The sequence below is a fragment of the Daucus carota genome, chromosome 4, assembly GCF_001625215.2.
Source record: "Daucus carota subsp. sativus chromosome 4, DH1 v3.0, whole genome shotgun sequence".
NCBI classification, from domain to species: Eukaryota; Viridiplantae; Streptophyta; class Magnoliopsida; order Apiales; family Apiaceae; genus Daucus; species Daucus carota.
This window is the reverse complement of record NC_030384.2, coordinates 36,867,452-36,893,764: the sequence shown is the minus strand read 5'-3', so window position 1 is coordinate 36,893,764 and position 26,313 is coordinate 36,867,452. Positions and strand designations below refer to the sequence as shown.

The 26,313-nt window shown below is 33.6% G+C and overlaps 4 protein-coding genes and 2 non-coding genes across 7 annotated transcripts; 5 read left to right on the top strand and 1 right to left on the bottom strand.

The window, feature by feature from the left end:
* The first annotated feature begins 697 nt into the window (after positions 1 to 697).
* LOC108218871 (CLP protease regulatory subunit CLPX3, mitochondrial) lies at positions 698 to 13,344 on the top strand. Of its 2 annotated transcripts, none has more exons than XM_017392019.2 (15): positions 698 to 2,169; positions 2,712 to 2,773; positions 2,918 to 3,015; positions 3,183 to 3,262; positions 4,011 to 4,061; positions 6,047 to 6,121; positions 6,195 to 6,272; positions 7,136 to 7,192; positions 9,280 to 9,350; positions 9,519 to 9,618; positions 10,156 to 10,260; positions 11,350 to 11,412; positions 11,523 to 11,645; positions 12,528 to 12,683; positions 12,974 to 13,344. In XM_017392019.2, exons 1-15 carry the CDS (start codon positions 1,240 to 1,242, stop codon positions 13,049 to 13,051), a joined length of 2,127 nt encoding a protein of 708 aa, XP_017247508.1. In that variant the 5' UTR covers positions 698 to 1,239; the 3' UTR covers positions 13,052 to 13,344. The 2 variants fall into 2 exon arrangements, with proteins under 2 accessions (XP_017247508.1, XP_017247509.1); XM_017392020.2 differs by having other exon boundaries at positions 700 to 2,169; positions 12,977 to 13,344.
* A 1,702-nt stretch (positions 13,345 to 15,046) lies between these two features.
* LOC108218872 (actin-depolymerizing factor 12-like) lies at positions 15,047 to 16,732 on the top strand. The gene is made up of 3 exons (XM_017392021.2): positions 15,047 to 15,287; positions 15,847 to 16,106; positions 16,341 to 16,732. Exons 1-3 carry the CDS (start codon positions 15,285 to 15,287, stop codon positions 16,489 to 16,491), a joined length of 414 nt encoding a protein of 137 aa, XP_017247510.1. The 5' UTR covers positions 15,047 to 15,284; the 3' UTR covers positions 16,492 to 16,732.
* Positions 16,733 to 17,293: 561 nt separating this feature from the next.
* On the bottom strand, positions 17,294 to 19,978 carry LOC108218009 (uncharacterized). The gene is made up of 6 exons (XM_017390931.2): positions 19,475 to 19,978; positions 18,854 to 19,368; positions 18,578 to 18,770; positions 18,401 to 18,465; positions 18,102 to 18,312; positions 17,294 to 17,937 (listed from the first exon to the last, which is right to left on the bottom strand). The coding sequence occupies exons 1-6, from the start codon at positions 19,592 to 19,594 to the stop codon at positions 17,557 to 17,559; spliced, it is 1,485 nt and encodes a 494-aa protein (XP_017246420.2). The 5' UTR covers positions 19,595 to 19,978; the 3' UTR covers positions 17,294 to 17,556.
* A 3,073-nt stretch (positions 19,979 to 23,051) lies between these two features.
* Positions 23,052 to 26,150, top strand: LOC108219616 (rRNA 2'-O-methyltransferase fibrillarin 2). The gene is made up of 7 exons (XM_017393138.2): positions 23,052 to 23,277; positions 23,369 to 23,667; positions 23,935 to 24,030; positions 24,116 to 24,193; positions 24,336 to 24,512; positions 25,617 to 25,685; positions 25,830 to 26,150. The coding sequence occupies exons 1-7, from the start codon at positions 23,262 to 23,264 to the stop codon at positions 26,010 to 26,012; spliced, it is 918 nt and encodes a 305-aa protein (XP_017248627.1). The 5' UTR covers positions 23,052 to 23,261; the 3' UTR covers positions 26,013 to 26,150.
* On the top strand, positions 24,779 to 24,850 carry LOC135152497 (small nucleolar RNA snoR60). Its single transcript, XR_010291672.1, has one exon. It is a non-coding gene; the product is annotated as a small nucleolar RNA snoR60 (small nucleolar RNA).
* LOC135152499 (small nucleolar RNA snoR60) lies at positions 25,104 to 25,174 on the top strand. Its single transcript, XR_010291674.1, has one exon. It is a non-coding gene; the product is annotated as a small nucleolar RNA snoR60 (small nucleolar RNA).
* Positions 26,151 to 26,313: the final 163 nt, after the last annotated feature.

The following is a 26,313-nucleotide window of genomic DNA, read 5'->3' as shown; positions in this document are numbered from 1 at the left end:
AAATCAAGTCATTCAAGTTCTCTAACAACGAACCATCAAAACTCAAGTTTAGAGAGTAATAAAAGATATCGATATGCTTAGTTTTTATAAATTGATTAGCAATTTTCAGAAAATAAATGTCGATTTAATCAACATTGAACTCTTAATTATCATATTTAACACGAATTTGTTAATTTACTTCTTAACACTAAATTCTTATCTCACTTCTTAACACAATGCCTGATTCACTTTTTATTATATAAAACTACAAAACAAAATCGATCATAAACACATTCACAAATATTATTTGAAAAAAATAATTGATAATATAATATAATGGATTTGAATATTATTAGGATTTGAATACCATCAGATTTTAATGGATTTTAAACAATCTCAATTGAATATCATCGGATTGTAAAGTATAATTTAAATCCTAATTGAATATCACCAGATTTTGTAGAACAATTTAAAATCGCAATTAAATATCTCAATGTTTTAATGGATTTCAAATCCCAATCGAATCCCCCGGATTTCATAAATGAAAAAAATGTTTTAAAATCCCAATTTAATACACCATTTTAATATTTAATTATGTAATTGAAATCTAATCCTTTCCAATTTATTAATTATTATTTATACCGGAGTGAAGTTTTTTCTGTCAGTAAGCTTAGTGAAGTTCCATATCAAAGGTGAGATACACATGTGAGCACACGGGGGATGTTGGAGACTTGCACGGAAACCATCTTTAACTTGGCAGCTACATAGGCGAAAGTAGAATGAAAAGTACGCACATCAGATGAATGAGAGAGAGACGGAGAGAAAGAGAGGGAGGACGAGAGTCGAGAGAGAGAGAGAGAGAGGGCGTATAACGTATTAGACAATCACACACACGCGATGATGCGGTCAAAACAGAACGTGAGCAGGTGAGTGAAGCAAAGTATTAGCACTCCAGTATTTCATTTCAATATCTTATTTCATTAATTTGAGAGAATAAAAATAAATTTCTTTGTTCTCTGCTTCTTCTTCGCTTTCTATCATCCTAAAAACACTCCCCACTTATCCATCTCTCCCACCCCATCTCTCTCTCTTTCTCTCTCAATTCAACCTCTCCCTCCACTCTGTATATATATATCATTACTTTATACACAGAGAATAAGTACACAACAAGTATCCACTCATCATTTTATCTAATCCTAATAATCATCATCATCCCACAGATCCAATCTCATTTCTATCTATCTATCCATCAATTACGCAATGTCTTCTACTCTCCGTAGATTCAACAGAATCAGAGCATTAGCATCAAAAGCTTCATCATCGTCGTTATATTCTCGCACGCAGAATCGTGGCTTCGTGAATTGTTTGCACGTCGGTTCTTGTATTCGGCGCAGAGAGTCTCTCATCGGAGTTCAGGAGCGTTATAAGTGGGGCCACGGCGGCGGTAGTAACTCCGATGATTATTATCACACTCGTAAAATTAGGGCTGAAGCTAATTGTCCTCGCTGTTCCAAGCAGCTTGATCTCTTGTTTTCGAATCGGTCGCATTTGATTCCTCCTTCGGCTTCGGATGCTAATAATCCTCCTTCGGCTTCGGATGCTAATAATACGAATAGTAATTGTAATAGCAATGGTAAAAATGTTGATGTTAGTAGTAGTGGTGCGGTTCCTTCACCGGGAGGGAAGGGTGGAGGGCGATATGAGGCTGTGAATGTGTGCCCTAATTGTAAGACGGCTTATTATTTTCGACCATATAAGATGGCTCCGTTACAAGGGAGTTTTGTGGAGATTGGTAGGGCAAATAGTAGTAATTATGATAATGGTAATAATAAGAGTGGTAAGGATTTTAATAAGAGAATGACTAGTAATGAAGATTACGGGAATAGGATCAAGGCTTCGTTTTGGCAGACGTTGAGGGGTGGTGAGCCTCCCGAGAATTGGCCTCCGCCTGGTCCAATGCCGCCTAATGGAAATGGCAATGGGAGTGGGTTGGCAGTCCATACGCCACCGGGTCCTCCTTTTGCACCTGGTGTCAATGTAGTCCGTGCTGCTGGAGGAGGAGGTGGTGGCGGTGGTAATGGGGAAAAGAATGGTTGGGGTGGGTCTAATCTGGGGAAGAAGTTACCGACTCCCAAGGAGATATGTAAAGGACTTGATAAGTTTGTTATTGGGCAAGATGGTGCCAAAAAGGTGAGAACTTTGATCCACACTTATTTATTGCTAAAATTTATCATTCTTACATGATATGAATGACTTAGAAAGTAGCAATGAGGTATGAGATTTATGTTAGATGATACTATTTAAAGTTAGTTTTAGTTATTTGATTTATGTGTGCCTTTGGGAGTGTGACTATGAGAGCTTATATGTGTCAATATAAATGAGACCACCATGCATAGCTAAAGCCCTTTATTGATTTGAATCGATGACTTATGTCCTTTCATTTTAAACTTTTGCTTTATTTGTTGAATGTAGTCAGATATTAACTAGAGCATCTCACTGGGTTGAAAGGCTGTTAATAGTTATTACTTTTCTCAAATGTTCTTATTATAGATATCTCTATGAAGCGTATTGTCTTTCTGTTGAAGTCCTTTACACAACTTGCACCGACACTGTCTCCCCAAGTTGTTAGTTGTATACTTGTATGCTTCCTGGGCATCTACGGATGTGTGTCAAATTATGTCTTTCGTTCTCTTTTATTCTTATATGCCTTGTTCTCCTCACTTGTGTTGCAGGTGCTATCAGTTGCTGTGTATAATCACTATAAGAGAATTTATCATGCTTCCCTTAAGAAAGGGTTAGTTTTTAACTGTCCTATTTCAAATATTTGTAGCTGTCCTTGTAATTACAATTATCAATGCTCCCGTTATTGCCCAAATAGATTTCTATTTTGTCCTTGTACCTTTTTTTTATGAGCTGAACTTCTGCATGATATCATTAGATCAGGAGCAGAATCAGGTGTAGCAGAGGCAAGAGATAATGACGATAATGTAGAATTAGAAAAGAGCAATGTACTTCTGATGGGCCCAACTGGGTCTGGTATGCACCCATCCCAGCATGCTTGAAACCTTTCATTTTTTGAATGCATTTACAATTAACAAAGTATGTTTTGAGTGTATGATCATAAAGTATTTGTTACTTGAGTGTATATGTAGTCTTGACAATTGACAAGTTGAGTCTGATTTTTTCTTTCTTCTTAAAAACAGGGAAGACATTACTCGCAAAGACCTTAGCCCGCTTTGTGAATGTACCCTTTGTCATTGCAGATGCAACTACTTTGACACAGGTTAGGCAATTGATAAAGAGATGGATTAGGCTTTTGTACTCAAGCTTTAGGATATTTAGAATCTTTATTTCTTACTGGCTTTTAACTCTTTTTTTTTTTGTTGCTATATAGCTTCTAAGTTTCTAATGGTTACATAAATAGTCTGCTGAATATTACTTTGCATCTTATATCACAACTCCTTCAGTTTTCAACTGTATGAAAGTTCATCAACGATATCCAAGCTTACATTTTAGCATTTATTGGGGAACTGTTCAAAATCAGCTTTAAGACCAAAAGGACTTTTCAGGAAATCCGGTTTTTGAATTGACCATACATTTTTTACCTTCTTTGCACTGCCGCCTGCAACAACAATACCAAACGGGGCCATGGTTGCTATGCCAAGTGAACTGTATACTTAAATCTTAATCAACATACATGAATACAACAGATAGTTGACTAGTAGCAAAAAGAAATAACCCATAGGCAATGGTATGAACACAATATAGGACTAGACTGAGCTTCTAGTTGAACTAAATACGTCAGCTTCAAGTTCTATATGTAGTTATCAAGTATCAAAACCTTAATGTTTCAGCAACAAATAAATAACATGTTACATTCTGTAGTTGCCAAGAACAGTATCTAAGATCTTTCTTACTATGTTGAGACAATCAAGGATCATTCTTAAGCTTATTATATACATGATATAATTCTGTAGCTAGTCTAGTGGCTTCATTTATATTGTGTACTCCCTAACCATTTCTTTTTGTAGGCTGGTTATGTTGGTGAAGATGTTGAATCTATATTGTATAAACTACTCACGGTATGGTATAGTTCTTTGTCTTGTCATAATTTCTTTCTGATCTTGTTTTATTGCACTATTCTTTGTGAAAGTATGCCCAATATTTGTAATGAAGTCCAACTCTATATACCAGGATATAAGTTCTCCATCAACGTCTCTTATAAATATAACCCCCTTTAGTTTTAAGTCAGTTGGTCTCTTTCTTAAATCTGGATTTGATGTGATGCAATTGCATTTCAGAATATCAAAAACTTGAAATATATAGGCGTGGCAAAATGTGTTCACCATATACACATTATCTCTGAATTCGGGAAATAAGTATTCTATTTCATTACAGAGAAATTTAAGTTCGAAACAGGAAAAAAAGCTACATAATTGTGCCATGCCCCTTTAGACTTTTGCCAAATGATTCCAGGGAAAAAGAGGAGTAGAAGAAGTTAAATTATATACAGAGAGGAATAGTGGAGTATCTAGTTGGACTTTATGTGAGAGAATAAGTACAAAAGGTTTTTTTGTTAGACTATATAATATCTGGCTAACTGAGTATTTCTATGTTTGTATTTCAATTTTAAATATTTGACTAATTACATGCTTAATGTAAATTTTAGCTTAGCAATCTAGTATAGGTACATTCACCTTCTCTTCCAAAGAGGAGAAAAAAAAGAATTGGTGACCTACATGTACAATCTCCATAAGATCCCATAAATAATTAAATATATGCACAGATGCATGTTGGCAGAATGTGAGTGCCTGTATAACCTTATAAATAGATTATTTTTGAATTTAAAATCTGACCACTTCTCATTTGGTGTGATCAAATTATATTATTCCTAAACAAGTCAAAGCTGTACATGATAGAACTATAATACTCTTATAGCTTGTAGGCTACATTTTTTTTTAATGAGGATTGAACCCGAGTTTTATTTATCACTGTGAATACACCTTTACCACTTCTCTGTTCCCTAATCCTCAGTTCTTATTGTGTGTAGAAGCAGGTCATATCTCCTGTAAACAAATTATCAATGAGTAATATAAATTTGAATTTTGTAGTAAATAGCTTTTGAAAAAAGTATCTATTACCTTCCTGAGGTAAATTTTATAAAGAATGTAATGCCAAGGGTTAACAATAGCTACATGAACAATATGATATTATTATATTCAAGAAGAAAGATAGCTCAGCGGAGCTCCCAAGGACTGTTTAATGTTTTTCTTGAGAATAAATTATGTCCAATGTACAGTATTATGGTGATTGGGAATCTGATTCTAGTGAGTCGAACTGGTGGGTACTATATTTTAAGTTTTGACCTGCAGCTACGAGGAGAAAAGTACATATCCACTAGTTTGGCCCACAGTCCTCCCTGACCCTTTTGCTTCTTAATTAAAACCACATGATTGGAACAGAACTGATTGGATGTATATGAGTTTTTGATCTGCCGCCTATCATCCATTACTTAGTTGGACTTCAATGTTGCATTAAAATTAACATTAAGTGGTCATTTGTTAAGCAGTGAATAACACTGTATCAGCTGAAAGAGTCTAATTCCTACCATATAGATCATTTGGTTGGTTGGTACTTGGTATATATAATAATATAATTAACTGAACAAAACTGAAATGGACTGAAGCATCCATTAATTAATTTAGACTCAGTCGTCCAGAATTGTTTATTTAAAAGTAATCAGTAGTCCTATACATCTCTGCCTGGAAGTTGTGCTTTTATGTATCAATCTGATTAGTGATTAGGATCAAGTTGGGCTTTGATTTAGCATCAGAGTAAATGAATGAGAACATGATTCCTCTCACGTAGATTAGATTACTTATCTACTTATGCATGCATTCGTTCTGTAGTACAATTTCCACACAGTTTTGTGATGTTGATTTACATTTTCTTCAGTATATATAATTTGCTATATTCTTATGCATTATATTCAGTTACCAACTTTGGTGGTTCTGTTCTTTATACGTGTATGATCTTTAATTTTCTAGTTGTAAAAAATGGCATACAGGTAGCCGAGTTCAATGTACAAGCTGCTCAACAAGGGATGGTCTACATTGATGAAGTTGATAAGATAACAAAAAAGGTGCCTTCGGTTTCTGTATAATAAGCATGTTGATTAGGCGATCTTATGTCTAAAAACATCTCTATGTATGTAGGCTGAGAGTTTAAACATAAGCAGAGATGTTTCAGGCGAGGGTGTTCAGCAGGCTCTGCTGAAAATGTTGGAAGGAACTGTGAGTTGTTTGTGATATATATTACTTGTTGATTAGTTATTGCATGTTGTTGATGCTTAATTTTTTAACTTGATCTTTTAAGAAAAAATATTTTCTGTTCTGCACAGCATCTAGTGGAAAATAGTAACATATGCCAATTCAATGTGATGCTAAATTGCTAGTTACTAGCATAGTAATCAGAAGCATAATATTTAGAATCTCTTCGGATTTGATGTGATTTATCAAAGCTATCATACAAAACTGCATGTATATTAAATTTTTTGACATTACACGTAGTCAACCAAATTTACACATGAATCATATATAGCCACCAATTATAGGGTGATAACATTGTATCGTAATTGAAAAGAGAAGGATGCACAAAGGTTGAGATCACTGAGGTGTTTGAAGATGGTAATGAAAGAGAAGATAGGAGCATGACAGAGAAAAAAGGATTTACTTTCTTTGTTGAGGATGATTATCATACTTCTCATTATGTATTTCTTTCAGGACATGATTCATGTTAATCTATAATAGATTAGGTGATTTTGTCGCCATGACCCTAATACCCTATAATATCTAACTTACTGAACATCTGTAGCTTGTCCGGTCCCATTTTTTATGCGTCATGTTAATATCCGCTATAATAATAATAATTGATGCGAGAGTACCTGCGTGAGAAATCTGAAACTGTTAACTCTACAATGTTGTGGGCATGTCATCTTTATTAAAGTGTTGGAGGCTTAAGCTAACATAGGTCAGTATCATGTTCAGGGCAGTATTCTGGATTTCTAACTGGTTTCAAATTTTTTTTGTTGCATTAAACACCTATCTTTTATTTATGGGCTAATAGCTACTTCATTTCTTTTTCATTAATATTGTAGATTATAAATGTTCCTGAAAAAGGAGCACGGAAGCATCCTCGAGGCGACAATATTCAGGTATGAACATATTTATCTATGGGTTAAATTTTGCTACAAGTTTTACTTAAATTTTAATAGTACAACATGGTGATTGGAGCTTCCTTTATATCTCTGTATATGACATTTCAGTGGATGATCTGGTGTTTCAAATTTGGCTACAAGTTTTGCTTAGATTTTAATTTCTAAATATGCTTGTCTTCAAGTATAACTTTTTCAGGTTCTTTTAAGCCTGTTGTTTGTTTTTGTTTCTGTTCATTTCCTCCCTCCCTCTTTTCTTTAATAGATAATATCCCACTTTGCCATTGTTTGCAGTCTCCCATCAGTGGCAGAGCCATGGTGGTTCATTAGGGTCACATAACCCCTCTTGACATTTGTATGTATATCATGTACATTTACATTATAATATATTATATATGAAAAACACATTTTGTAAAATATGATACTCTCTATGTCCCCTTTTAGGGTAAGAATAGGATAAAAACATTAAAGCGGTTGGTAGACATATAAAATATATATGTACTATAATTTGGTAAAATTAAATTAATGTCAATTTGCTCTTTCTTGATTATTAATCAATATGATTATATTTCATAAGATCAAATTTGTTTTATTTTATTAAAAATGTAAATTTTGTTCTATTTTGTTCAAAGTTTGCTGATGACAAAGGACTAGTTATTATGAATTAAAACTTGAACTTATTCTATATTATAGGAATAATAAACAGTAAAATCTATATATATATGTGTGTGCATATCATAATCATGAAAGTTTGAGAATACAAATGATATCTGTCAAAAGATAATTTTATATTTTTCCCTACAATTTATAGAATTTGACAATTAATAAATGTCAAAACTTTATATCCGTTTGAATGCAATGATTGGTATACTTACTCTTACATCCAGCTGCCTGTTCAAATTTAAAAGTATATTAAAGATATCTGAGTGACGCTATTGCCAATATAATTTAATTTCATAAGTAATATTATTTATTACAGTTCATGAATGAATCAATACGTCTGTGTATCCAAATTTAAATTGAGAAGCATACCAAAAAAAATCAATTTAGTTTGTGTATTCTTCTTTTCTTTTATTCAGTTGTGTATACTTTTTGGAACATCTTTTCCCATTTTTCTTTAGTTTTCTTAGAAACATATATTAAGAAATTTGAATTTTTTTTAGGAAACTGGAAAAAATTTCTTCTAGTAAAGCCCCTTAGACTTTATTTTTACCCCTATCTCGGAATGTGTGCCATAAGTCCAAGGTACTACTGATAGGGCAATAGTAGTACTTCATTTTACAAACTTTTCATAAATGAAAAGTTATGGTTTGTGATACATTTGCTTGTAAGAACATAATTAGATTTTTTTAGAATCAAGGACTGCTCAAGACTCAAGAGGTGGCAAATGTTCTCTTAGTGCTAGGAGATCTTGAGTTGAATACCCCATGCCCCACCCCCTTGAAAAGTTTATCTTTGTATTTACTTTTTTTTTTTTTAAAAAAGTGTATTTATGCTTTTTAACATCATCATTATACACTTTTTGTTATCATCATCATCGTCGTCGTTGTCGGATATATGTACTTTTGTGCTCCTGTCTTACTCTTGTCTTGACTTTGCCAAAGTCTTTCACTCGGCAAAAACCGGTCTATGATTACTATAATGAGCATAGTGCTACTTGTATGGTACCATATATCTTCTATCCACGCTTTCTCTTGCCAAAAATAATTGTAACTAATATTTTGCTAGCTTGAGCCATGAAGGACTATCTATATCCTAGCACTTCCTGAATTTGACTTGCTTTGGATTCTTCCATATCATTTATTTGTAGAGTTTTGCTGTAGGACTAATGTAAAATTTCCTGTATGAGACTTGGAAAAACTCTAATGGTTTTACATGCTACACTGCATTATATCCCTGTGATGACATGCATGATATTATATATTGGTGCTCGTTGTATTAAAAGCATACTAATATTATCTCAAGCACTGTACTTGGTTTTGTTGCATATGGATACCAGTGCCTAACATTGGGAACAATAATAAAGTTCCGCTGAAACCTAGACAAAAGTAATGACTAGGGGTTTGTTTTTCTGAAATCATCTGCAGATAGACACAAAAGATATCCTTTTCATTTGTGGGGGTGCATTCATTGACTTAGAGAAAACTATTTCCGAGAGGTAGATTGCATTTCTAATACCATTCTTCTGATCTTTTAAATATTTTTTGGGGTGCACGAGGAGCTGTTTTCTTTCATTAGCAGCAAAGCATTACATTGTTTTACTCGATACTCTGGCTTTAATGAAAGTTAGATATATTAATTTGCAATATTTGGGAATTTTCACCAGACGGCAGGATTCATCTATTGGTTTTGGAGCTCCTGTTCGTGCCAACATGAGAGCAAGTATGATAGCTAATGCTGCTGTCACGTCATCCTTACTGGAAACTGTAAGAATCAGGAATAAGGATCTCCACGCTAGTCACACACACATCATCATACTCCTTTAAAAAACTTATAGTATACTATAGTTGCTATACTTTTTCTATATTTAATTCTTTCTCAACATCTTGTATATGTAAAGTAATTGACTAATATATTACTAATTCTCCATTGTTATTCTCATCATTTTAACCTAGTAAAAAAATATATTTGATTTTAATACATATATTTATACATGTCAGCTGTATCGGGGAAGTACTTTCGAACTAGCTATTATGTTCTATTATCTCTGTGAGACATATACATTATCCTTCACTAATTCGTAGAAATCAAGATATATTCAATATTATGATATCTTGTCTTCTGCCCTCCCAAACAAATTTATTTGCAAATTTACTTTATTTGCCAAGTCATGTATGTTAGCTTTTATTAATTTTTCGAATTCTTTTCCACCTACTAGCATATATACAGTCTTTTTAGCTCTCAGGGATGGCATTATAAGGACCTTAATAATTATTGTTTTAATTTTAAATTTTTGTATACAGGTTGAAAGTAGTGATCTTATTGCTTATGGCCTCATACCAGAATTTATTGGACGCTTCCCAATTTTGGTTAGTTTGTCAGCCCTAACTGAAGACCAGCTTGTTCAGGTAAAGTTGTTGTAAATGCATCTTGAATCGGTATGAACGTGCATCGGTCTGTTCTAGGAAATTTTATTTGCCTTAAACAAATTAACAAGAGAAAGAAGAGGTTCCCAGGAACAGGGTTTTGTGTGAATTGTATCTCAACTTAGTACCTACAGAGAATAAGGTTTTAGAGCACTATTACCAGAGACCTATGCTCAAACAAACTATAGTTATCTAATGCTTGTTTCGACTGCACCGTGCTCTAAACATCACAACGAGACTCCCGAGTAAATTAGTCATACTTAGACTATTTGGCTTTGGCTTTTTGATGGGTTTAGCATGCAGTACTGATATGTGTTTTCTTTTTATTATTTCCACAATTGATTTGGCTCTTCAACTTGAATGGATAGCTAGTTCAGTTAAAGAAGTAAAATGTGATTATTTAAGTGAACAGGCTTTCTTAGACTCTGCTTTCTGGATTTGATATAATGGGTTTGAAACAGTTATTGGTTTATGATCTGAAATAAATTTGTTTTTTTATTTTCATATCCATTAGTAGTTTAAGCGGATTAAATCTTGGAATTAGTAATATAAAAGTGCGCACAACATTAACCAGTTGGAATTTTGAATTGGTGTTAGTTCACATGGGATCCTCTGATTGGCAACACTGGCCAAGGCCTACAGAGGAACAGGCTTGGCTTGATTACAAGAATTCATTGACAAAATTTGTATAGTATACTTAAGATCATGACTCATGAGTCATAAAAAAAGGCCTGTATTCTTAATAGAAAAAAAGGTGTATATTTATTAATAATGACCAGATTCACCAGATACTCTTAAAGAAAGTAGTTCAAATTGGTGGCTGTTTGATATTGATATTGCTGGAAGTGGTTACTGTCGGCTGCAAATATTTCGTCTAAAACCTGCTTTAAGTTCGGAGTCAGATCTTTTAGATCAGTTCATCTGAGTTGGTTCATTCTGCTTCTCTAGAGTCTAGTCAATGTTAGAAGGGTTTCAGTATATTATTCAATCTGAAAACTCTGTTAATTTTTCGTTACACTCTCTTTCTCATGAATTATCGCTTAAGAACTTGTGTTTTATGTTTTACTACAGGTACTTACCGAACCAAAGAACGCTCTTGGTAAGCAGTACAAAAAGCTACTCAGCATGAACAATGTAAGAAATTAAATCTGTATGTGGTCTTATCTGTACATTCTTCCCTTAAAGTTCCATTGCTCATCATGAGAGTCTCCCCCCTCCCCCCTCCCCCCTTTGTACACGGCCAGGTAAAGCTACATTATACAGAGAAGGCACTAGGACTGATTGCAAAAAAAGCAATGGCAAAGAATACAGGTGCTAGGGGTCTAAGAGCCCTACTTGAGAGCATTTTAACTGATGCTATGTATGAGGTATGAAACCAAGTATTCATCTTAAAATATAGCTTCAATAATTTGTTGTAGCAACTATAACTGATTTAGGAAAATGCCTTTAGAATGAGACAGTAAGCCAATTAAATAGGTATGCTTGGATGAATTAATTGCAAAAAATTCACCATTTAAGGATTTCTTCACCACTTTACTTGTGAAGAACTTTGGAAAGTGAATGAGCTTTAAAGAACTTCGATCAGGAGCTATTGTATTATTGCTAATTAACACTACTTTCCCGGTCTGTTATCTTCATCTGCTTTGGCTTTTATCCATTGAAGACTTGGTGAATGGTCAACTACAGGCTACAGCTGTGAACAATGACCGCGATGGTGAAAACCGCCGTGTTAAAACAGTAACCCTTGGCCATTTGTTGTTTTTATATATACAATACCAGCTAACCAAATTCTGTCAACAATCAAAAAATGATGGTGGAGTTAAGATACCAATTTGATATAGAAAAATACCTAAGAATGGGAAATTCACCATGTCAAGAATTTTTTAGTGAGAGATTAATTTGCATGAATTGCAACTCCCGACTCGATAGACAACCTAGGTTATTAATTGTTTTAGTTACTCAAATTACTAGTTAAATAACCTAATGGACTTAATGGACCTAAGCCTGTGAACACCTGAGCTTATATTTATTAATCCTAATAATATACTAGTTGATCATAGATAGCTAGACACTCCACATAAAAAATATTAACATATAAATTCTTTAACTTTCTCTGTTGTAGATCTTCCTAAATCATATTATATACTAATAAATATATAATCTTCTTATCATCTTCAGTCTTCACTTCTGTTCGCAGTCAGTAACTCATTCAGACTACTTGCTGACTGAATTTGGGATTGTGTTTGTAGATTCCAGATGTCAAGACTGGTAATGATAGAGTAGATGCTGTTGTCATTGATGAGGAGTCCGTGGGTTCTGTGAGTTCAGTTGGTCAGGGAGGTAAATTACTTCGTGGAGATGGGGCACTTGAGAAATACCTTGCAGAGACCAATTTACCACAAACGGTACAACTGATCAATCTTCATTTATGAAACTTCTTTTCTTGATAATTATACTTTTGTCTGTGCAAAAACTAGTTTGCTCAAGAATTTACTTAAAAACTGCGGTCTTAGACTGTTAGCATATAATGTTCCTGAATCCTGATAAGAAAGGAACTAATATAGGCAATAATCTTCTGACTCCCTGTACAGCAATACTGAAACTTTATTCCACAATATTGTTGGTCTGTAATTCTAGGAAATGGATGCCTAGATATCTTAGTGTTGCCTATGTAAGTCTGTGTTCCGTCTTTTAGCAGGAAAATGATGGTACAACAGACGGAGATCAACAGGAGAGTGAGTCAGAGGTGTCATCCAGAGCCATGAACATGTAACAAGTAACACTCTAGCAGAGCTTTTACTAACAACTCAGGTCTTCCTTGTTCGAGTTATTTTGTAGAAATGACATTCATAATCTGCTGTAATTATTCCCTTGTATAACAGCATAGATTCTAGTACAGGTACAAAAGAATAGGAAAAGAAAGAGGTAAATATACAAGTAGAATGTACCTAATAATTTTAGGTAGTCCATGTACGAGATGTCCTCCGCAGATTGCGAACAAAAGACACAATTACTTGCACAAATGGAATACATAATTTGTGTTGTATAACAAGAATTTCTTTACCACTGTGCTGTGAGTTTATGTCAGCTTCTTTTATTATGATCACAGCCTATGTTAGCCAATAATAAAACAATTGATCAAAGTAAAGAAAGAAAAGGTTTTATATGAACAAGAATGGGAAATAAAGCACTGCCTTTCGCAAGGACCAAAATTTGAAAAAATAGATTAAAGTTGACATAGGCTGTGATCAACTCTGATTCCCTGATCAATGTTAATTACAGAAACAGGTTCTGTAACTCATTACTAGTAGAGCATTGACCGCAGAAGTAATATTCTCATTATCATTATTGATATAGCCGTATGTTTGGGTCGATAGAACAAATTTATATATTTGGAATCGTTGTTTGTAAGCTTAGTTACAAAATTTAATAAATGTTTTTCTCCGCTGTACCCTTGCAAGAAAGCTTTTATGCATTAGCTGCAGTCTCCCCCTAGAACTTGACGCCATCTTCGAATAAGCAGCTACATTTTTTATATTTATTTTGGCTTAGATGTGTTCGATGAGAAGGATGGTTTTGGTGCTGTAAGCTCCTTGAGTGTGATGATGCCTTTTGAATTTGGTGAGAAATTTTTTTACCAAGTCTAGCGCGTTTCGCTTTTTGGGTGTTGCTCCTTTAACATAATTTCAAAGCAATAATATTTTAAATATTCTGATCGGAAAATATGGTCTCAACTCTCAATGATCAATTTTATAATTAAATGATGTTTAACATGATGCTCATGATCATATTTTCAGTATGTAGTGTCTTAACATGATACTCATGATCATATTTTCAGTATGTGATATTGAGAATATTTTAACATCAATTTATGATATTCAAAACCTTTTCTCTCAGCTTTCGTTACAAGATTGTAGATGCTAGTTTAGCTTCTGGTTAATTTTCTTGTTCTTATTTAAACAGAGAATTCAGTTTTGTTCGTTTTATGACTAGATGGACTACCACTAAACATGAAATCGTAATGAGATTGGCCATACTCGATCTTAGTTGATAAAATTCTTTGCAACATAAGAAGCACAAGTCTTTAATGTAAAATTATGCAATACTATGTAATTGTGATTTGTGTCAAACAATGAGGAAGCCCCATGCACTCATCCATTACTTTAGTATTATTACTCGGTCACTCAAAATAGTCTAGTCGTGAATTTTAAATAATTAAATTGACTTAATTTTAATTGATTATATCATTAGAAAATATAAATATCTAGTTAAAATGTAATTTTTTATATATTTAAAGTTTATAAAAATATTAAATTAAATTTGTTTGTTTATCTAGATTCTAGAGAATCAAATATAACATATTTGACCGATTAAAATTCAACACAAAAAATTTGAAACGAAGCTGCGACGATCAAGAAATTATATCATAAACAGCATGCATTAAATTGCATATTAAGGGTTTGACAATTAAATGTCAACACATAATCATAAACTTTTAATGAGTATCATCTTAATCCAATGTCAACACATAATCATAGATTTTTAATGTATTTGCAGAAAATTATAATATCATCCAATAAAAAATTAATTCATTCTAATATATTTGTCGTCTAATATTTTTTCCGTCAAATATATGTTATTAATAATTGATTATTCCAAACTAGCATCCATCTATATTATATTATGACTGTTATATAATTAAATAAAAAGAAAATGGTAGTGCAGTTGGCAGGAAAATATATGTTTGGATGAGAAAAGAAGAGATATGTGAACCCTATATTCATCCCTGAATCCACTCCTCTCTCGTTTCTTTTTAAAGAAAAGTCTCCTCTGCCCCCGCCACTTCTCTCTCATGTCTTCTTCCTCTTCCCCCCAACTTTCAAGGATCTCTTATCATTTCTTTTCTCCACTTCTTCTTCTCTCACATTCTCCCCCTCTTTCCCTTTTCATCATTTCACAACCCCTTTTAGCTGCTCCGCTTCTCTCTGCACACACTCACACACACCATGGTACATCTCTTCCTTCCCATTTAATCTTCTTTCCATGCTTTTGTTTCTTATATACCAACGTTGCTGTTAGATCGTTGCACATTATATTAATTAACTCAATTGCATGCAACCACATTGTATATTATGTAATATACGGTATTTTATATTTTGACGTCCAGTGTTTTTTTCCCGCTGTCAGCATGCCCGACATATAATTTGACAGAAATATACTCCTTTTTTTTACCGACTAATATGGCTTATAGCCTTACAATTTGAGTATCTGTTCTAAGATAGTCGCCACAAAAATATACTTAATTTAATAAAATTTATGCACAATTAGAATGCTGCAATAATGTTGATGTAATGCACTTTAATGTATTTGACAGAACAGATTTAATTGAGTTATTGTAAGGTTAACGGTCATTTTCAGATCTTCAAATCAATATAAGATACTGAATTGTGAAAATTAGATTGTTTTAATTGATGCATGAAAAATCACAATGGGAGGATCAGAATTTGTATTATGTGATAGGGGTTCCTGTAGTTGGTTTATGTGCTATAAGATGGTTGTGTTTGGTAGGCGAATGCCTCATCTGGAATGCAAGTGGAAGATGATTGCAAGCTCAAGTTTTTGGATTTAAAAGCAAAAAGATGCTACCGATACATTATTTTCAAAATTGAGGATCAGGAAGTGGTGGTGGAGAAACTCGGGAGCCCCAACGACAGCTACGATGATTTTCAAGGCTCTCTTCCCGCTGATGAGTGCCGTTATGCTGTCTTTGATTATGATTACACTTCGACTGAGAATGTCCCCAAAAGCAAGATTTTCTTCATTGCTTGGTAATGACAATTCACTTGATTATTGCACATATAGTACTAGAAACCTTGTTTGTCAGATTTCAACTAGTACTAACTTGATTATCTGCACATAAAGATGTGGAAACGTCGTTTATCAGATGTCTAGCTATTAAATTTAGGAAATCAAGAGTTTGAAAAGTAAATAGCCTTGCGTTGGAAACCCTCATTCCTTCTTCTTTCCTCTTCACTTGTACATTTGAATTGTACTTGTTTTAGGTCACCGGATACCTCCAGGGTGAGAAATAAGATGGTGTATGCAAGCTCTAAGGATAGATTCAAGCGGGAGCTGGATGGAATTCAAGTCGAGATGCAGGTCACAGATCCCAGTGAGATGAGTCTGGACATCATAAAAGGACGTGCCATTTAAAAAATTGGGCGAAACTATTGAGTTTTTACTTTATTCTCAGCTGCCATGCAACTGTAGCGGCATATTATGGTTGGAACATTTGTATTTTTTTTTCCTTTTGGCCTATGTTGATTATACAAAACCATGTAGCAGAACTAATGCGATCTTTTGATTATTTCTTTTGTAATGTTCAAGACACTTCAGTATTGTCTCATTGATCTTGCACATATATATTATACAATACTTTAATTGCTTGACTAAATTACTGTCATGAACCATTTATTGCTTTAGGCAATTGCAGTGATCAGGGAAATTATATTTTTGCTGCAAAAGTTTTCATCAAAAATTACAAATCTCCTATTAATTCGATGTTGTGGATGTTTCCTTGTTGTCTATATGTTAACAATACATCTAATACTAGTTGATTTGATATTTGTCCCAATTTAGTTTCTTTTCCCATCTCTCGCTTTGTTTTCTTGATCCATTTAGTCAGAATAACAAATTTAGGAGTAGCATGATCATCGGGGGGATGCAGTGACATGGATCTCTGTCTTCTGGACCTTTTATCAAGGATCTTGTCAATAAGTTCTACGTTAATCCTTCTGCAGTATAAGCCATTGTCTCAGAACAAGCTGTCCTGCCTTTGCAGGTATGGCAGGATTGTATTGTGAGAGTTTGAAGTATTGGTTTACGAGATCAAACATGCAACCATAGACTTTGTCCATCTTAACTATTGCTGGTGCCTGTTAAATTCATGTCAGGGAAAACGCGCTGAAGAAGAGGAGGAAGATGAACAAAGTATCAGCTACTCAAGCTGCCAGAAAACATTACTGTGATATAAAGTGAAGGGAAGTCATAATCGAAGCAAGGAGATAATTTGGTGCATCAGTACAATTGAGGAGGTTCCTGGACATAAACCTGCTGAAGAAGAGGAGCCAGATAACGGTAAAAATAGGAGTAATTAAAAGATGGTCTAAATTTCTTCACAATTACAAACTCCTAAAAATAACATTCAAATATTAAATCTAATTTTTTATATACAGGGGTATGTTGTGCCAAAAAAGGCAGCATACAAAGAGTAGAACTTCATGGGAGCTGCCCCTCGTTATTTTTATTTTGCTCAACTTCCCAGTAATTATCTTCCCAACCTCTAACTACTTTGAATGAGTTATCTTTCCCCAAATTATACCAGCGGAGACCTTGATGATCATATGGAGGAAGCATGGTACATGGGTTCCTATCCATCGGTGCATTCACCAATGACTGGGTCATATACTTCTTCGCTAAACCTTTTTCAGGACAAGCCATTGTCTCTGCACAAACCTCAACTGCCTTTTCAGGTATCGTAGGCTTATACCTTAACAATTTTGCATACTCATTAAACAGGTGAAACATGTAATCGTACACGTAGTCCATGTGCAAATCTTCTTGAATGAACTTAACTGCTGTCTCCCCGATGACCTGTGCCTACAAAATGCCATAAACATTACTTAAAAAATCCAATCTACACTATGCTTCTTCGTCTGCATTATGTATGTGTGGTTTTTAAGATGGTAGTATATATTCCAGAGTGTTTACTTATGTCAAGTATCTCTGTACTTAAATTTGCTATTTCTGACAATTCTTGGTACCTTCTGCTCATGAATGTTGCCCCACTCAACAGCAAATTTGATAGATCTGCACTTGTCATCTGCCCGTATAGGCCAGTAATGTTGTAATGGCAGCAAACCTCTAGTGTAAAAGTCATAGTACTGGGGTGTAACTACTAGGCAAACAGAATCACAAGCAAGAATGTATTTTTGGCTTACAGACCAAGCAGATCCTTCAATGTATATTTTATATCTGCAGTGTGATATGACAAGAATATGATTCGATTTGGGTAATTAACTGAATATCATACACAAAGATACAGGAAGGAATAGTATTTTACCTATGATGGCACTGATCCGCCAAGCCTGATTGTGTTATTCCCTGCTCCAGCTCTTTGTCCCAGTCCTGAGTATATAACTTACTTCATTACTTGCTACCTAAATGTTCTGCTCATTCTACTTTGGATCATCAAGTTACAGTGACAATCTAATATCTGAAGATAATAAAAACATGGTACCTTAATGTATATGCGAGCATTCCAATCTTCTTGATCAGAAACATTACATTTTACAAGCTCTTTCCTCTTTTCAGCTACCTTTGGATTACCTTTCCAGTAAGCATAAGGCTCCCTGTCTTTCCATCTCGTCTTCTTGTTCCCTTCAATTATTTCCTTTGACAAAGTCTCCCAAGGTCCTATATCAGTTTCAGGCCTAGCAATTCATCAAAAATAAGATAATGCAGTATTGAAATCATAAGTGCAGACATAAAAGAGAACAGCTATGTAAACAATTACCATCCCCAGAATGTCCAGTCTGGAAAGACTATATCTAGTGTCTCACTATTGCCACAATAACGAAACAAAGGCGGTGGTGCTTTAGCATCAGGTCCAGCATATTCTGCTGCTCTGATTACCGGCCAGTCCACACAATCAAACATCAGGTCCAGGTCAGGAACTTTACCAGGGTACCTCCTCAACAACTGTAACATTCCCCATTGCGTAAAATTGTCCCTGGTCTGGAAGCCCTTTTGATATGTCTCTATATACGCCCTCCCATCAAGAACCACCAATCTGAAATTAGCTGTCCTATTAGCTCTCTCCACCATTTCTAATGTGATCCCTGTCTCTTTCCACGGACGTAGGTCTTCATGAATCCAGCGGAAATAATTAGGACACCTTGGCGTTAAGACGCCTTGATCATCATCTTTCCTGGATCCGGTGAAGTAAAAATTTGCAGGGCAGGTTCTAGTGTTGTTACCACTAGAACATTTTAATGGCAAATTCATGGGATTCACCGCTACCTTGTTGACCTACTCATATTAGAGGCAAAAATAAAGCTCATTTAGATCAAATACTTAAATATATCAATTATCACACAGAAAGAAATTTTTATTCAATTAGTTGTTTTGGACTTACAAAATTAGTAGTTTCAAGCAAGCGCATAGAGACGAAGATGGCAGCACAGAGGAGAAGAAAACAAAGAAAGGCTTGGGAAGATTTTACAATGGGGTTCCTCCCCAGCTGCAAAAACCACATTTGTATATCAAATGTCTATAAAGAAATTCTGATATTTTCGCTGCTTCCTAGTTTCCACATTTCAACTGTTGAACAAACACAAGCTTCTTCATCTTCTTCTTCTACGCGTTCGTCTTCGTCTCTCCTTGCCTTGTAATTTTTCTTTGTTTTTTAAAATAATTTAAGCACAGTCTCTTGGCTCAAAGTGAAAAACCTCAGTAACTAGTACTGAACAAACTCTGAAGAATGAAACAGAAGGTGTAGAGAAAGAGCTAAATGAATAATTTTCAGAGTCAAGCAGTCAGAGTGTGATCCATGTGTTTAGGGGGGAGTTGTTGCATGATACAAGTATTCAGCTGGCTTATGGATCCATATTTTGCTTTTCATGCATAAGTTTCTTATGTCTAATTAATCGGATTTAAGTGCTTGGTTTTAAACTTGGGCTTTCTTGTCAATATTAAGCATGTTTTTCCAATAAGGGAAAAGAGAATCTTACAAGGTGAATGGAATACAAATAAAGTATTCCAGTACAGGACGGATGTATTTTAATAGTTAATATTTTTTTATATGTATTTTAATTAATAATTTATTTTAATATGTTGTTGAATGGATTCAAATCTTAAAATTTTGATAGCATCTTAGTGAAATATACAAAATTCAATAGCATCTTACTGAAATAGCATTTTAATGGAATTTTAAATAACTCGAAAAAACAATATTTTTAGTTTTTGTTTAATTTTAGAGTCCAATCTCAACCTCTCACCAAGTTTAAGGGGAGTATTAAGGAATGAAGCATCATCAAGAGAGCATATGTTCTAATTATTTTCATAAATATACGAATTGTCAAGTGTATTGGGTAGTTAGTGCAGTAACTATTCTAGTTTACGATTATTGTGTTATATCTAAGTTGATAAATGATAATTAGTTTGAAGCATGTAGTCCTGTGAGACAACTAGTAGCGATATATGGCTTGTGTCCTGTATAAACGCAACACATCATTTTCTGAGATTAATAAAAGTATGTTTTTTATTTTATTTTTATTTTTTCACTATACATTCTATAAAAATATTAAGTTGTATCTGGCTTGTGACACATGAGTCAACTTTACTAGACAAACATTAATTCAAGATTTTTTTATTATAATGAGCACGAGATAAAGTCTAATTTTTTTAATTTTTATTATACACGCTTACAATAGAACGAAAACACGTGTCCCTCGCACGTCATTTTTATATCCAGATGTCAGTTACAAAATATGAAACCACAATCTACAATGGATATTAAGAGGAAATTGACAAAGTTTTGATATCCGGTATTTATATATTTTCGTATTATTATATAAGAGATGTATTATATATGTTTATATATTTTTTCATCCTTGTGTAACTCTTTACTTTTCTGCACATTACCCAATTCTACACCACAAATCTACTCAAATGGCTCAGGTATGAAATTAATTATTTTTATAATTTTCAATCATTATATGATGCCTGTATAGACACACTAGTCATACATAAAATTACAATTCTTGTTTAATTATATGCAGCGGATAGCGATACTGAAAGTTATGACGATGACCGATGAGAAGACGAAAAAGAAGGCAATGGAAGCTGCTGCAGACTGTTATGGTATATTTATATCTCAGAGAATTATTAAATTTATCGCTGATGAGTTAACTTGTTGTTCGATTAAATCATTTTCAGTGATGGAAAGAGAGTTTTGGAAGGGGGTTTAAAGTTATCATCATTATTTTTTAAAGATTAGATTACAATAAAAGTAAAATTTTTACCGAATTTTACTCAAAATAAAGAGTTCAAAAAATTTATATAAATTACGATATTGATATATGTTAATTTACAGGAATCGACTCTATTTCAGTGGACACAAAGGAACAGATGATTACAGTCATCGGAGATATGGACTTGGTGACACTCGTAAAGAAATTGAAGAAAGTGGGAAAGATTGATATCGTGTCGGTTGGTCCAGTCATAGAAGAGAAGAAAGAAAAGAAAAAATAAATAAACTAAAATATTTAGTTGGTAATAATGTAAACTTAGTTGTTATTAAACTATTACAATCATATTTGCATAAGATCGTATTACAACAAGTTATAATATTATTATAATATATAAGTATATTTTATTTTTAGAATATGAAGAAAAACATGAACAACTCAAAAGGCTCTTCTTATTCCTTTATTCTATTTTTTGTTTATTTAATTTTATCATGCGGGTAATCAATGATATGACCATGTAATCTATATTTTAAGTAATTTTTTGTTCAAGATATTCTCTGTAATATGATTAAGATCATTGTCATGTATACTCTAGTTAAACATTTTAATATTTGATATGTTTACATATTAATGTTTGTCATGTATACTCTAGTTAAACATTTTAATATTTGATATGTTTACATATTAATGTTTGGCTAGATATTAGAGTATAGGATGTTGATTTTGTCAAAAAAAGAGAGTAAGATGTTGATATTACAGGTAAAATTCAAAATACAAATACGACAATTATTAGTTAAACATATAAAATTGTTGGTTCACAAACATATCATAACTCCATACTATTTGATCTAATCTACCTGCGCATATTAATTTCTGATACATTCCAAAAAATTCATATCAATGATGTTAATCGACTGACAAGAAAATTATCTCCTTACTCGATGGATAACCTGAGCTAACATCATTCCCGAAATATCAACATTTGAAAATGAAAATTTTATAAGAAAATTATATAGAAAATATACATGTTTTATGTTTGATAATAGATCCATACTAAATTTTATATTAAATCCCTATTTTAAATATTTTGTTTATACGCAAATTTTGTAAGTAATTTTCTTCTGTAAAATAACCTCAACCCTCTCTTTTTCCTTCCCTCTCTCGCTCCTGAACATAATATGCTTATATTTGAATTCGAAAATCTTAATTCGTATCCGAAACCGAAAATAATAATTTGAAAATAATATTAAAATTTGATGGATACCGTACGAAATTTATTTAAAATTATCGAATTTTTTTAATTTAATGAAAATATAACTTAATAACTTAATTTTTTATTATTCAAATAAGAGTTAAAATATGAAAATACTTTTGATATAATATATTAGCATATACTATATGTGATATATATATATATATATATTAAAAAAATTACACTTAAATATATCTCTAAAATATTAACAAAAATATATATTGATCGCCTATATTTTAGAAATAGTATATCATCATCATCATCAATAATATTATCATCGATGAAAAGTGAAGAATTTAATAAAATACTGAAACCCAGTCGGGACAAATCTCCCTACCTCATTCCAGATATTATGGTAATTTAATTTAATTAATTCGTATATATTTTTTTTTTTTTTAAACTATATAGGGTATGAGGCGGAGGTGTTTCGCGTCTTGAATTCCTGCCCTTCGACGACAAAATTTAAAGGAACTTTAGGTATTAGAAACATGGGCTTTTAAGCCCGACGAGAGTGAATAGTTTGTTCAAAGCCCACCAAACGTGGACAAAAATGAAAAGAAAATAAAAACACCAAAACCCTAAACCCTAATTATTTTATGTCTTCGTCTCTATAAAAGCTATCACTCGCTGAAGCAGTAGTAGTAGCTGCTCTCTTCTCTTCTCATAAACCCTAATCCCCAAATTATCTAGCTGCTATCACTATGAGGCCACCAAGAGGTATATAGATACAACAAACGTATAATTATGTTCATCATTAGTGCTTAGTAATCTTATCGTGTAAAATCATCTTAATTGTTTAAATTTGCAGGACGTGGTGGTTCGGGGGGTTTCCGCGGTGGCGGCGGCAGGAGCGATGGAGGCGGTCGAGGTAGGGGGCGCGGTGGTTTTGGTGGAAGAGGTGCGAGTGATAGAGGCCGGGGACGCGGCGGCGGCGGCCGTGGCGGCCGAGGAGGACGTGGCGGTGGAATGAAAGGAGGGAGCAAAGTCGTGGTGGAGCCACATAGACATGAAGGTGTGTTTATTGCTAAGGGAAAGGAAGATGCGCTTTGTACTAAGAATATGGTTCCCGGGGAGGCTGTTTACAATGAGAAGAGAGTCTCTGTTCAGGTATATCTTTTTTTTTGCGATACGAAGGCTTTTAGTTGATTGACAACTCGTATCTATTTAAAATGAGAATTGTATGAACCGGTGATTTGTATAGCTGAAACTAATCATTTGGATTAGTTAGTAATTGTTAATAGTCACACAATTGTTATTTGTTTGTTTGTTTACTTGTTTGTTAGTCAGCACTTTTATATTGGTGGTTGTTGGAGTGGTGGATTATATTAATTGTTATTGCTATGCTCATTAATGCTTGTGTTGTTTTCGGAACAGAATGAAGATGGAACCAAGGTTGAGTACAGGGTGTGGAATCCATTTAGATCAAAGTTAGCTGCTGCTATTCTCGGTGGTGTAGACAACATTTGGATTGTAAGTGTGTAGCTTATGAGATGCTCTGTATTTGTTGTTTAAATATTTAAAAATGCTTTCTAAATTTTCTTCTTTTTGGATGAAGAAACCTGGTGCTAAGGTGTTATATCTTGGAGCTGCTTCAGGAACAACTGTGTCTCATGTTTCCGATCTTGTTGGACCTGTAAGCACTACTATTACTGATGTCTGACATTTTTTATCCCCTAGAAAGTATATATATTCTGGGAACATAATCAAACATAAACTATTATGTTCTTGATAGACTTGTCTTACAAATGCTTATTTTTACTGGCTTTATTTTGTAGTCTGGAGTGGTCTATGCAGTTGAATTCTCTCACAGGAGTGGTAGGGACTTGGTTAACATGGCAAAGAAGCGTACTAATGTTATACCTATTATTGAGGATGCCAGACATCCAGCCAAGTACAGAATGCTTGTTGGAATGGTTGATGTTATATTTTCTGATGTTGCTCAGCCTGATCAGGTATACTTCTGTCGTTGATATGCATTCTTGTCTTTATGAGTTGTATGATACATTTGAATGCTTATTGGTACATTGGAAAGTCTGGCTGCATTGACTTATATGATTATATGTGATGTCCTTACAATGCTTTTAAGTATGTTTATACAAGTACCAAAGTTCATTAATAGCTGATTATCTGTAGTGGTGTTTTTTAAGCTTAACTTTGGTTCCCAGTATTGCTTGGGTGGTGATTATGTTTTATGTTTCTAGTCATTGTTTTTCTCAAAAGGCAAATGAAGAGCTTACTCGGATTCCCCTTCAAGACTTCATGGGTGATGTAAAACCGAGTTTCTGATGCATTTATGTAATCATTTTATTTTAATTTTCCATCTTCATTCCTAGTTTTTTTTTGTTCATTGAACTTTTAATATTTTACTCTGCTTTGAAATTTCTGGTAAAGATTCTGTGGTGACTACTATTTATGAAATAGTGAAGCTTTTATGGTTTTACAGTCCAGATATATATATATATATATATATATATATATATATATATATATGTATGTATGTATATATTGCCACTGTGTTCTGTGCTTTATATATTTCTTTTGGCAAGCTGATGATGATTTACTCGGATTCCCCTTCAGGACTGCATGGATGATGCAAAACCGAGTTTCTGATGCATTTATGTCCTTTGAAAGATATGAAAATGCAAAATATTATTATGAGTGTTATAAGTTCTAGACAAAATTATTTTAAAAATCCTGTAGGCATTTAGTAAGGTAGCTAAAGGTGATACTTTTTGTTTAATGAAATTGAAAGAAATTATTTTAAAATCTCACATGAGCATTTTGCTCAGAGTTCAAAAGATTTTTGTAATATGCTGTTAAGCAGTGATTGAGAATAATCTTGGCACCGCATGTAGACTATTTAAACCTGCAGTATGAAGGTAAGGCCTGAGCTTATATCAACTTTTTGCCTCTTCTTTTTTGTACTATTGATGTGGGAGCAAATGAGGGTGGTGGAACCATAAACTAGTAGTAGTTTTGTTACTAGGAACAATTTTTTCTGGCGTGGTTTGACCTTGTTCAATGTGTAATTATCTCCTCTATTAAACTATTTGCAGGCTAGGATTTTGGCTTTGAATGCATCATACTTTCTGAAAGCTGGAGGTCATTTTGTAATTTCAATCAAGGTACTCTTAATTTGCTATAGATTTTTTGTAGGTGCTTAAGCCCAGTTGGTGTTTTATTATCTTGAATCTTCACTCGTATTATTTACGAGTAAAACTTTGTATATACACTTATGTTTCCCTACCATCTTTTGAAATAAAATACAGGCAAACTGTATTGACTCGACTGTTCCAGCAGAGGCAGTGTTTGCCCAAGAAGTGAAGAAACTGCAAGCAGATCAATTCAAGCCTTCTGAACAGGTTACACTCGAGCCATTTGAGAGGGACCATGCTTGTGTTGTTGGTGCATACCGTGCACCAAAGAAACAAAAGGCTGCTCCTTCTGCTTGATAGTGTGTGCTTAAGGCACTTGCTGATTGTGTATTTTTATTCCTAGTTAAGCTCGAGACAGTTTAGTGATTTTGTATGGTAGTCATTTTAAACTTTGTTACTGTTGTATGATTTTATGGAATCATGGTTTTTTCTAGACATGGCAAGTTATTTTTAGATTATGCTTGACATAATTTGTCTTGCAAATTACCATTACTTCTAAGCAAAATCCTGTCAAATTATGAATTATGGGGTGTTTGGAAATGAGAATGAAGTGCATACAGATGACCATTAGAATGATATGAAATCTCCAGGTATATGT